Source organism: Gavialis gangeticus, unplaced genomic scaffold (assembly GCF_001723915.1).
Source record: "Gavialis gangeticus isolate Ggan-Ray unplaced genomic scaffold, GavGan_comp1, whole genome shotgun sequence".
In the NCBI taxonomy this organism is placed as follows: domain Eukaryota; kingdom Metazoa; phylum Chordata; order Crocodylia; family Gavialidae; genus Gavialis; species Gavialis gangeticus.
In genome coordinates, this window is record NW_017729005.1 from 9678607 (window position 1) to 9691638 (window position 13032).

A 13032-nucleotide genomic window follows, 5' to 3' on the forward strand; every position below is an offset into this window, starting at 1 on the left:
GAGTCCAGTTTTGGGCCCCCCACTACAGAAAGGATGTAGACAAATTGGAGAGAGTCCATTAGAGGGCAACAAAAATGGTGAGGGGGCTGGAGCACCTGTCTTCCAAGAGGAGACTAAAAAAGCTTGGATTGTTTAGCCTAGCAAAGCAAAGGCTGAGAGCATGTGATTGTTCTTTATAAATACACTGATGTAAAGAGAATTATGTACCAGGGAGGAAAAAAGAACAACTTAAGGACAAGATTGGTACCAAAAATAAATGCATATAAGCTGTTATGAATACATTCAGGTTAAAATTGAAAGTTTCTAACCAACCAGAGTGAACTTCTGGAGTAGACTTCCAGTTGGCATAAAAGGAGCAATTGACCTTAACTAGTTTTAAAGTGGAGGTTGATCACTGTATGAAAGGCATTATATGATGGTAGCTAGTGAGAGCTGGGGGTTGGAAACAGGGGCAGCATCCAGACAAACGTGGATGTTTGAATCCCTGGGGACAAGTAGCTGCGGCACACCTTGCACCACGTCTACTTTTCCCTAGAGAATAACCATACCACGCATGCTTTGACGCATGGCAAGTTATCCTGGGGGCAGTAGGGGAGGCTGGGGCCAGCACTGCGCTGGCCCCAGCAGCCTTACCTGGGGTCCTGGGGGCCTCCCGGAGCTACAGACATGGTGCTCGTGCCAGGGGTCAAAAAAACCAGCAGGTAAAAAAAATGGAGCAGTGCACGCACAGGCAGTGTGTGCCCTTGGAGCACAGAGTATACCTCAGTGTGCAGTATGTGGCGCTGCAGACATGTTTGTGGCACCACATACCGCATAGCCACACTCATCTGGATGTACCCAGGAGGTTCTTTTCAGTTCTATGTTTCTAACTCAGTCTGTGAGCACGTGGCTAGAAAGCTGGCTACAGCTGCAGCACCACTGCTAATAATTCTCTTAATAAACAGCCACGTTAATTTTACACTGCTGGATCCCTTTCGGTTTTGGTACTCAGCATACAGTACCTGAAACAACAGCCTAAAAGGAAGTGAAGTCATTACAAATTCTGAAACTTATACCCTCTTCATCAGGCCCTGAGAAACAAAAGGAAGTTCAAAGTTTTGACTAATATTGTAGGCCAAACTCTGTCACCTTAATAAACCTGCCTATGTTGAATGACTTCAACGGTAGTTGTGTGATATAATGAAGCCATATTATGGTTCTTTTCATAACTGATTGTCCTAGATTTTTTTAAGAGACAGTAACATTTCATAAAACTAACACTATATAAATAGAAGAGCTGAAATATGAAATTGGTGTAACTGGAAGAGAATATTATCTCAAGATATATTTTTCAACCTAATAAATGAGGATGAAGTTGAGAGATTTTTTTTTTTAAATGGAAGAAATTCTTATTTTTTTCTAAGATCCCTTTTCACTGCCAAAATGATGTAAATGGCCATAGTGTATATAAGAATTAGGCTCACTGGGACTGTGACAATGTTCTATTTTACTGATTTCTTAATGAGAATGAAAGGAATAATGTGGATTTATTTAACCGAATGAATGTTGGTGCTATAGAGCAACAGTTGCTCTCTGTGCTGTTGTTGATCTGCTGCATTCTCATAGCATAGAAAACAGTCATTGTGTCATTTATCTACAGAGTTGCCATTGTAGTAAATGTACTCTGTCCTTTTATTATTTGCTGTTGTTTATCTTATTGGTTGATATCTTTTATTTCTAAATTGTTATGCTGTTATGTACTTTGTACCTTCTAAAACTTTTATTAATATTGATATCAATGGTGCACTGGTGTTTCTAAAATCCTGGCAAATTACAGATCCGGTAAAAATCAGAAAGGGACAAATCCTGACATCCTTAGCTTGTCCAAAAGTCACTACCATTGGATTTGGCCCAGTAAGAAATGGACATCATGGGAAAAAATGTCTTGGTAGAAGTTGATATTGAATTCAATAATATTAATAATTCAATATTGAATGTGCATAGCCAGAAAACAATATTGATTCCAATTCTTTTCCCAATACATTATTATTTGTATTGTACCTAAAGTGTATTAGGCCCTTTGTACAGCATAGAAAAGACATAGTCCTTGACTTGAAGAGAAGAGGCCACTCTTAGACATAACATAACAAAGTGGGAGGGTCAAGGAACAAGGAAAGAATTGTTGGGTGGAAGAAAGAGTAGGAAAATATAAGTTGTGTTATTCGAAAAAGCCTAATTGAATGTTTACAAAATACTAAACAAAAGCTTTTCATATTGACATCAGACAACTGATGTGTATACATGCTAGCTATGCTGTATGCCATTTTATTTTGTTACAAAGTATGGACAACTATAGAAATTCAGTTTATTTAAAAGGGGACTTTTCTGTATTACCCTAATGTAATAGAGAAGAAGCTTTTCTGGTTTCTATTTGGGCCCTTGACTTCGTTTGTGATGACTTAAAGCTTCATCTTTGGTGCTTTTGGGTGCTTTTTAACTTTAAAAAATTAATAAAAATAGAAATCTAGTGAACCTGAAATAAGAGAAAATAAATGTAGTCTGCTGTACTGGCTTTAAAATGACCACTAAATATCTATTTTTAATGTTATGCCTTTATATTTTCAAAATCTTCTCTGGATGTATTTTCAATAGACATACATTTGTTTCTGAAGTGTTGCAACCTTTGGCAACAGCTTTGTGATTTGTGGATTAATATGTTTTCCTTCAGTGAGCTTTAAGCAAAGAGATAAGTAAAATGCATGCTTGTGTGGCATTTACTATAGCTGAAGTGCCACTTTAAGGATGTTTGCTATACTACTCTCTAAAAAGTGCTAAATAAATAACACTTCCTTTTAGTGTACTAGTGACCTGGATAATTGAAGCAACATTCTGCTTTGCCTATCTATTTTGATGCAGCTGCTGTCATCTTGAAAGCATCTATTTTTCAATGTAGCATTTTTAGTGCTCAGTGTACAGCAATTAAATAGAGCTGTCCAAAACAGTGCTTTATAATGTAAAGCTACCATGCCTAGTAGTGCAGATAAACAAAAGATTGGGGCAGAGTAAACACTCTCTGAGGAGCATTGATAACTGTATTCAACTAGTGATGATGGATGTATTAAAAAAGGCTGCTTGTTTTAAAGTCGTTAGCATATAATTTCCTCTTGATGAGCATACATGTTGCTCCTATTAATCTTAATGAGTATCCCTTTGAGATGAATGCCATAGGTTTGTACAGGACCTTAAGAATCAACATAAATAGTTTTGTCCTGCAGTGAGAATATAAATTGAAACCTTTTCAACAGTATGTTACCCTTCAAGAAGCTTTTGTTGTCCCCACCTTAGAAACCATACCTCAAGCACTTATCTACCAAAGGGGCTACATGCTTCCCATTACAGTAGGATCCTGCATTACACTATTTTAATTATTTAAATTCACAACACCCCTGTGAAGTAGGAAAGTGAGATCATCATCAGTTTACTTATTTGCAGCTGATAATAAAGAGAATAAGAGACTTACTCCAGGCCACATATGAAGCTTGTTGTGGAGCCAGGAATTAGGTCAGTCCTCTCAAAATGCTAGCCAGCACCCCAACCAATGTGATTTTCCTCTCTTAAGAGTGAGTATGCCATACATTCATTGAGGCTGGTGCAAATAAAGGGTAAGCATGTCATTTGTGGGTGTAGGGGAAAGAGTTAGAGTATCTAAGAATTTTTAGACTGGAAAAATGTGGACATGAAGGTTAGAGAGGGGAAGTTATACACATACAAATAGTGTTAATGAATGTGACAAAGATGTGTCAATTAATGTGACAAGGATGTGGCCTGAAAAGGAAAAGTGCTACTTGAAGCCCATGAGCTAGTCCTAATCTCCTCCTCTTTAGTAGGTGAGAAGCAGATGAGATTTATATAGCCAGTGGTCAGCAATGTTCAGATTGAAAGAGAAATGGCACTAGGACACGCTGCCTGCCTGTCCCAGCCAGCTACTGCTTCTCCCTGCTGCCTGGCTGTGGCACAGCACAGATGAACCTTCCCATTACACAGCTGCACTGTGGGGCAGACAGAGCCCCCTGCTACTGAAGCCCCAGATAAATGGACCAGATCCAATGGCTTCACAGGCCAGGTCTAGCCTGCGGACTATAGGTTGCTAACCTCTGATGTAGGCACAGCAGAAATGGTGGCCTTCAGAACAAACAAGAATTAGAGTACACAGTAGAAAAATTTCTGCAAATAGTCATTTGAATTTGAAAACAAATTTTAATTCAACTATGCTGACAATTTATTGTTTTGACTTCCTTCAGAGATTTAAGTGGATTATAGTTACTTGTAATAATTGCAGATTTTAAGCAAAATTATTTAAAATTCTCTGAAAAGGAATTTGGAATTTTTCTGTTGAAATATGTAATTTTTTGTCATTTGGGTTACATTTGGTCATTTAGTCATTTAAGAGACACTGTCAGAGCAGGAGTACTTAAATTCAGATATTTGATGTTAAGAAATCGTTCAATTTGAAATAGAGAGAGATGTTACAGAATTTCTGAAAAACAAGAGGCTTTTGTGACTTGCTTAAGACTGTGGCCAAGTTGATGAAACACTAGCACAGAAATTTGGAGAAGCAAGTTCTGTTCTGAATTCTGCTACTAGTCTGTTTGGTAACCTTGGGCATATCACTTTTGGGCCTCAGTTTCACCACATGCAAAATGATGCTTGCAACAGTTACCAAGTATTTTAAGATCTGTGAATTTAAAGAGCTACATAAAAATGAAGTACTATTTTATTTTCAATATTTAAATAGGCTAAATCCAATAAAAAATATTTCTTGGGGTCTTTCAGTCAGTACTGAACATATAAATGGGTTGATGCATTGCAGTTATTGTTAATACATTCACTAGCTTATACTGAAGATGTGAACAATCAACACCTTCTGAAAGTTGGAAAGACTTGCTTTTCATTAATACACAGGAGAGTTGGCAGTATGTTCTTATTAAAATGATCCAAAAGTTTTCAGGGTGGTTTTTTTTAACTTTTGGTCAGGTTGGAAGGCGTAAATCTTAATCTGTTTTTTAAAGGCCTACCCTTGCTAAAGTAAAAATTATTCTGTTTTAACAATGGTTCTCTTCCAGATGGTGACAAGGCTGATATCTCTGCCAGTATATATCCAGACATAAACATTATTGCTGGAGCACTGAAGCTGTATTTCAGAGATCTGCCAATTCCTGTAATCACCTATGATACCTACTCCAAGTTTATAGAGGCATCAAGTAAGAACTGTGTAATAACTCACATCATTCTTTAATCACATTTTCTCCTAAAAAAGTTGTGTGAAATAACTCAAGCCTTTCCAAAAAAGGGGAAACACATATTTTGTTCATTACTCTTTCACCATATGCTTCCTTTAAATGACACGCTTATATTACTGGTGATCCAGAGCCATGACCTACAACTATTAAAAATAACTGGCTAGCATAAAACAGCCTAACTTCTCTTAAGTCAATGGAGCTATACCTTACACCAGCTGAGGGTCTGAGCTATTGTTTGTTCTAATGAATGGTGTTTGCACAGATGTCCTAAAATATACAATTCTGCACTGAGGGGTAAAAAGCCTCCAACAACATCTCGTGTAACTGGGCTCAGCACTATCGAAATCCCTAGAGACAGGGAGAAAAGAATCCTCTTTGTAATCTACCAGCTACAGAGTAGCATTGCAGCTATTCTTTAGCTGATAGTGTATACATAGGAATGGAGTAGCTGCCACAGTGCTTATTCCCATACTTCCATAATATGGAAATGGTTAGTGAATCTATCAGACCATGACCCATCCAGCCACTGTGAGACAGCATGCAGTGAGCAGCTGCAGAGCCAGGCTTTATAGTAAGCAGTGCACATTTTTGTGGGGGCTCTGAAGATCTCTGTTCCTGTTGAATGGTAGTAAGACAGTACTGGTTCCAACCAAAACCCACTGGATGAAGAAGTGGGATTTGCCTATATGCCTTCTTTCATGGAGCAGTATCACACAAAAGAATACTTAGTTAGAAAAACTTGCTAAAACAGAATCACCCTGAACCTAAGTTAGTGTGCAGTTCAATTCTGAAAGTGTTTAAAGAATAAAGCAATTTAACATATGTAATCAGAAATATGCATTCTTTTAATAAATGTGCCCTTATTCATTTAGTACTATACTTGAGACAAACATGCATGCATAAAAAATAAGCACAATGTCCTAAACCAACAGTTTCCCCTCCCCTTCCACTTTTCTTCAGATGGCTGTCCACAAGCAATCTCGTGCATCTCTTATTTGCATTCCCCTGTTTCTCTTTTGACAGAGAAATTCTTCAGAGTGGTTATTTATTTCATCTGAGCCCATTATTTATAAGGTCTTTTTGTTGCATAATCCTATCAGTCCTTTAAAGTAGTGCATAAGGTTTTGTAGTCTTCTAAGGTCTAATCTCTATACACTCCAAAGTTTTGCTGACAAATCGTGTAACAGATATAATGTTGACATTGCCCCTGATTTATGATGCCACTATTTTCTTACAGAATATATAGCTTGCGATCAGATATTCTGATGTTGCTAGCTACTATGTTACCTACACAGCAATCCTCATTTCACTGTTCTCTAAAAATTTGAACATGATCAGGAGTCACATTCTGTTTTCAGTGTTATTTCATTTCAACCCAACTACTGAATTTTCAGTATAGTTTTGTATATTTGACTACTGCCTCTGGAAGTAGGATTACATTTTCCTTGACAGGTAGTACCACATAAAACCCGAGACTAAAATCTCTCAAGTCAGAATATTAAAAACACTATAAAAGGTAGCTCAGGTGCTGCAGGCAGGCATGAAAATAACTTGAAATTACACAAAGTCTGAGTTGCTGATCACTTTACAGATTAAGACTACTTTTCCAAGGATGCAAACATAGCTGTTATCATCTCAGTTTGTATGTTTAAAATGTATTCTCACAAGCACATTTAAGAACTAGAGTATATTATTTTTCCTGTAAATGATTCCATAGCAGTATTCTAGCTGTATTGCGTATTTACATGTGCAAAACTATAGCTATATTAATCCTGCTTTGTGTTTCATAGAAATCTCTAATCCTGATGAACGGCTAGAAGCAATCCATGAAGTGTTGATGTTACTTCCAGCTGCACACTATGAGACACTTAGATATCTAATGATTCATCTCAAAAAGTAAGTTAATCTGCATGGAAAATAATCCTTGAACAGTTTACCTCTTCCCTCTTTGAAAAAGAGATGTCATATAAAGTATTGAGAGAGTCTCCATCACAGCTCAGTTGCCACAGACTCTGGCAGCGGCATATAGGTTTTCTCTTTCAGTGTCTGCCCTCTGCACTCCCATTTTCCCTCACTGCATTTCCCAGTGTCTGGGAGCAGGCCCTGGAAGAAGGAACACGTGTGCTACTATCCTTGGCTAATGCACGCATGGGAAGAGCCCCAAGGCTGATCATGATTCCCTCTTGTCCCACACTGAAGGGAGCAGCTGTGCAGAGAGCCAGGCTGAGGCAGGGAGAGTGACAGTAGCGTGTAGGTTCCTCCCTCCAGCATGGAGGGCTCCAGCCATGCCTTGCACTCATCTCCCACAGTCTGTGAGGTGGTGTGTCACACCCCACTTTAGGAGATCCTGGATCCACCCATGCATCTCAGGTATTGAATTAAAAGTATTTTGCTCTTTACATCTTCAGTAGGATTCTCATTCCACCGGAGACAAGAGAGTTTCAATCTGTTTTTTTTATTTGGATTGGGGTAAATTTTCCCCATGCCTTGGCATGTAGTAGGAGAGGCTTCCTTTGGATCTGCAGAAATTAGATAGATGGGCACCCATCCTATAAGCATGTATGCTTTGATGGACCCAAAGAGAGTGCCATTGGCTTTAGTGGAGTTAGGCAGGCACCAGGGTCTTCTTCCATGATTCACTTGTATTCTCAGCAGCAAAGTTTTTTGTTAGCTTAGAATTTAATTATGTTTTTCTTCTTTGGCAACCCCCTTTTCTTGTTGATGAAAGATTAGCTGTGTACTAGGGAGAAGGGCCTGCTTCAGCTGCTGCAAACTACAGGTGTGCCAAAAAAAAAAGAAATCTGACTAATATTTCTCTCTCAAATACTAGTAATTTGCAAATGCTGAACTTCCTCCCATTTTCCTAATAATAATAATAGTATTTGAAGTGAAACAGGCACATTTCCATTTTGAAGAATTTTTCTGGAAGCTATGCATGACAAAAAGAGGGAATTAGAATAAAAAACGGGTGTCTGTTGTGAACTGTACGGGTTGTTACATGAGCAACACAGAGTTCTAAGTCCAGCCCATAATTCTTATACACACAAAACATGCATTGAAGTCAGCAAGCCTTTTGTTTGTATAAAGATCATAGGAGCACACCCTCTGCACTGGTATCATCTTTCAGTAAGAAAGAAACTGCAAATAGACTACTGAATTATTTTATGCTCCCCTGGTTATGCTTCATTATTTCTGTAGTAGATAGTGCTGTATTAAGCCTGGCATACTGTATGCTGTATTAATGCCAGGAAACTCTTATCATTTTAGATACAGTAGAGCTCCTTTTCTTCCATTTCATACATAAACTTTTGAAAAGTGTCTTCATTAAAGAAAGATAAAAGAAAACATTATCAGCCATGAAAACTGAGCCTTTTAATTGCGCTGAATCAAACTAAAACAATTTAGGCCCCAGATTTATTTAATCAAATTTCATTGTGCTTTCTGGTGACTTTTACTCCTAGTAAAAGTCCTACTTTTACTCAGAGGAAATAGAATGTGATTGATAGCTTCTTACAATGTAGAAACCCAAAAGGAATCCCCACCCTGTGATGTTACATAGATATGCTGCAGGAGAGAAAAACACGTGTCATTGGCCTCTCCACAGCTCTGCGCCAGACATGAGGGGGAATGGGAAGTTATGGGTCCACTTTCCTACAGATGCACCAACTAGCACACAGTGCATTGGGACATAATAATATGCCAGTTGTCCATGCAAACTTCTATCTTCCTAAAAAGGAAAGAAAGAATTGTGCTTTCTCAGCACCCTCCTAGGGCACAGATAGCCTTGCTGAAACTTTGCAAACACCAACGGGTCAGATTCTTTGATCCAGGTACATCCTTTTTATTCTGGGGGCACTCAGGAATCTGGCCACAGCAGAATTCTTTTGGCAGGGATATTTCTCAGACAACCCACCATCTCAGCTGGCTCCTATGCTAACTGCACTCCACCTTGACAGCAGTACTGTGCTGGGAGAGGGACACATCAGATTTCACTTCAGTTAATACCAGTTAGTAACAGGAGTTTAGCCCTTTGGATACTAATGTCAGATAACCCTCAATCTGACTTAATACACTAGGCTGGCAAAACTAGAAAATCAGGAACTGTAAACAGTGTCCTGAAAGCTTATTCACCTTCACCGGGCAGCATTCTGCACATGAGAGAATTTTGCCCTCAAATGGTAGAGTCATGCTTTTGCAATAAAACAGAAGTACTTATTTTAGTTGAAGGTTGGATAGGCAATGAGATGTGAATGCCCATGCTCCTGTTTAAACTGTGCATATTCAACTCCCAATATAGCAAGTGGAACATGTAGACAAGGAATGATGGAAGGATTTGTCCCTAATATTATATTTAAATATATCTGTATGGCAGCTGAAAATGCTCATTCCGATTGTTGTGTGGTGTGGAACTTTTCTGGCCTAAGTTGAAATGCCAAGTAAGTGGCAATGCACTTTTCTAAAGTATTCTAACAAAGAACTTAGTTTGTCATATTGCCAACAATTTTCCCATGTTCTGTGGATGCCCATATCAGATTGTGTGCGTCTAGGAGAGTATCAATCCATTTATCTCTATTCAGGGTTCCTCTTTTCTTTCATTTGAATTACTTTTGCCATTGAATTTATAGGAAAAACAGCTGCTTTTGGTACACAAAAGAGTGTGTATTTATATGGTTGATAAAATGTCAGTTTATAATACTGTCATGCCTTTATGGGTGATATATTGTTTCAGCTCATTAAACACCTATTGTTATTTCTAATATGCCATTTTAATACCATATTATGAAAATAATTTTCTTTACAGAGTTGGAGTCTCATACATGCTTTCAATTGTTCATTACTTTGGAGTGATTATCTGTGGCTAGCAGCACTTACTTGAGTCTTTGCTTACTGAAGCATATGAGATCATAACTAAAATTCCCAGAAAAAAGCAATACTTTCCATTACAAAAGGACAAAGCCCAATGCTTTTTCTAAGTTAGGCACAATAAATGATTTGGTTACACTTTATAGTACAATGATTAATTTCAGAGGTAGTAAAATGTCAGTTCTTCAAAAAAGAAGGAACTTGCTGTAGCCACACTTCTGCCTCATGCATACAAGCCCAGAATTTCTCTGAGAAACAATGTCCACCAGGCCTATGCATGCAGCCTGTTTCACCTTGTGCTCCTGTGTGAGACTATAAAGAATGGGGTAGCTGCAACTCTCCCTCTGTTCCTTCTTATTGCTTTTGGCAGTATTGGGGAATGTGGTAAGTGTCCAGCCCACTAGCTTTGGCTAAACATTCTGGTAAATCTTCTAAATAGCTTTAGAACTCTCCTGATAGCCTTAATTTTTGTACCACCATGATCATTTCAACCTGTTTAGATAAAGTACAAATTGCTGCACTTTGCATGTCTAGGACTTGTGGGCTCCTTAACCAACTCTAAACCTGTGGGCTTCGAGCCCTCTGGATCTTATAATGGACCACTCACTTACAAATTAAATCTGACATGCCTATTCTGTCCAGGAGAGTTGCACATACTGAGCTAACATTCAGCATGACTTCACTTGGATATGTAAGTCATGAGATGTGAAACTGAAACTCCATTTTTTTCAGCAATCTTAAGGTAACATTTGTTTGGACCTTGAGTACACTAGCTCCAAGATCCTGTTTGTGGACAAGTCAGCATCATCTATAGTCCCAGCTTGCAAATAAGTTGCACTGAAGAGTGGTAGAAACGAAAAGGCTTGGGGGAAGGACTAGCCAGTGATACGCCAGCACTGAAACAGACTTGACATCAACAACATTGAAATAAGCTCTAATACTTCCAGTGTCAAAGTACAGAATTTAGGGGGACTACTCTGAATGCAGAGATAGAAACTCCAGAAGCGGCACGGTGTTCTCCCGATAAGAACACAGAACTTCCTGAGATACATCCACTTAGGGCCCACAGACTGCTTAGGTTAAGGAGAATATCCTTCTGATCCAAGATACCAGTTTGATGATTCACCCTTTGCATTGACACCGACACAGTGAACTGAAACAGTCTTCAGTGCCAAAGTACCCGCTACTCTCAACAGAAGCTACAAAAAGCACTTGGAGGCAAACTACAGTATTCTTCTTCTCTACAGGTGGAGCTAGAACTAGTCCTCTTCTCCACCTCTGGAGCACGCATTCTCCCTACCTTCAATAAGAAAACAGGCTGTCATGAAGTCAGTCACCATGGAAAGGTTCTACTTCCTTTATTAAACGTAGCCATCACCAGTTTAGCAGCACTTGCACCAACACCCAGGAAACCTGTGGTATCCAGATCATATATCACCAAGGTTTCACCAGAGTGCACCATCTTATGTGTCAAACAGCTGTTCTTTGCACACTCAAGAAAGAGAAGAGATCACTCTCCCCATTAGTGTCTGTTTCTGGAGTATCTGGAGTAACCAGTTCCAAGAACAGAGCAACAGCAGGGCCTCATATCATTACCAAAGCCTCTCTTGTATTCACTTCGTCATAAATTGGTATTCTCAACAACATCAGTATTAGCACCTGACAACTTCAAGTCCATTCTTCTTGTGTAAACTCTAGAGACTCTGGAAAAAGAGATAACAATGAGAGAGAAGTCCCACAAATTATTTGGTATCTTGTTAGCTTCTGATCCAATCTTGACTATTCTTTCTGTGATTGATGGACTTCTTACCCAGCTAATACCTTATAGCTAGAGGGCTACATAAATCTTGGTTAGACTTACCAATTTTGGGAAGTTGATCGTGGTATAAAGAGCAAATACTATGGACATCTTGCAGATGTACTTCAGCAGCCCCACCCCTCAGCACTGACTGGCATTGAAGTCCTGAGGGGGGAGGAGGGATGAATTGCTGACCACATGGAACAGTCAGCAATTTGCCATCTTCACTGTTGTCTGCCCTTTGTGCAGCCCCACCCCTGAGCACTGATTTGAGAGGCTCCAGGGGAAAGGAAGGATGAAGAGATGGCATTGACCATGATAAAACCTACTGTGAACCTGGTAGTAGAGAAAAGGTTCCATATAACATGAAGGGTACTTCTACTCTTGCCCAAGTATTTCTACCCTTGCCTGAAGCCAGGCTCCTAAAATGTGCTGGCAGAATGAGAAAAAAGTTGGTGGAATCATTCAGGATCCTTATTGTTGGGGGTATTTTTACTCGATTTATTTGTAAGAAAGTCATATTCCCCTGGTTCTCAACAGCTGTGTTTTATTGATTGCCAGGACTTATTAGCCAAATCTGATTCCATTATCCCATGTGACAGCATGGGGAATATAAGAGAGATCATTAAGGAAAATGTTCAATAAGGACAAGTGCAAAATCCTGCACTTAGGACAGAACAATCTCATGTACTGGTACAGGCTGGGGACTGACTGGCTAAGCAGCAGTTCTGCAGAAAAGAACGGGGGTTATAGTGGACAATAAGTTGAATATGAGCCAACAGTGTGCCCTTGTTGCAAAGAAAGCTAACAGCATACTGGGCTGTATTAATAGGACTGTTGCCAGCTGATCGAAGTGATTCTTCCCCTCTATCCAGCACTGGTGAGGTCATATCTGGAGTACTGTGCCCAGTTTTGGGCTCCCCACTACAGAAAGGATGTGGACAAATTGGAGAGTGCCCAGCAGAGGGCAATAAAAATGGTTAGGGGCCTAAGGCACATGACTTCTGAGGAGAGGCTGAGGGAACTGGACTCACTGGCTAGGGAGAGAGATTACACAAACAAGTTTAAGTGATCAGAAACTGTTTTAAACCG

The 13032-nt window shown here is 39.2% G+C and overlaps 1 protein-coding gene across 2 annotated transcripts in view; it reads left to right on the forward strand.

The window, feature by feature from the left end:
• Positions 1–13032, forward strand: part of CHN2 (chimerin 2) — a 292674-nt gene that overhangs the window by 271137 nt on the left and 8505 nt on the right. Inside the window, exons 11-12 of one of the 2 annotated variants that reach the window (XM_019508643.1) lie at positions 5092–5240; positions 7070–7175. In XM_019508643.1, coding sequence (XP_019364188.1) covers positions 5092–5240; positions 7070–7175 — 255 coding nt within the window. Of the gene's footprint in view, positions 1–5089; positions 5241–7069; positions 7176–13032 lie in introns of both variants that reach the window. The other variant, XM_019508644.1, reaches the window with a different exon arrangement.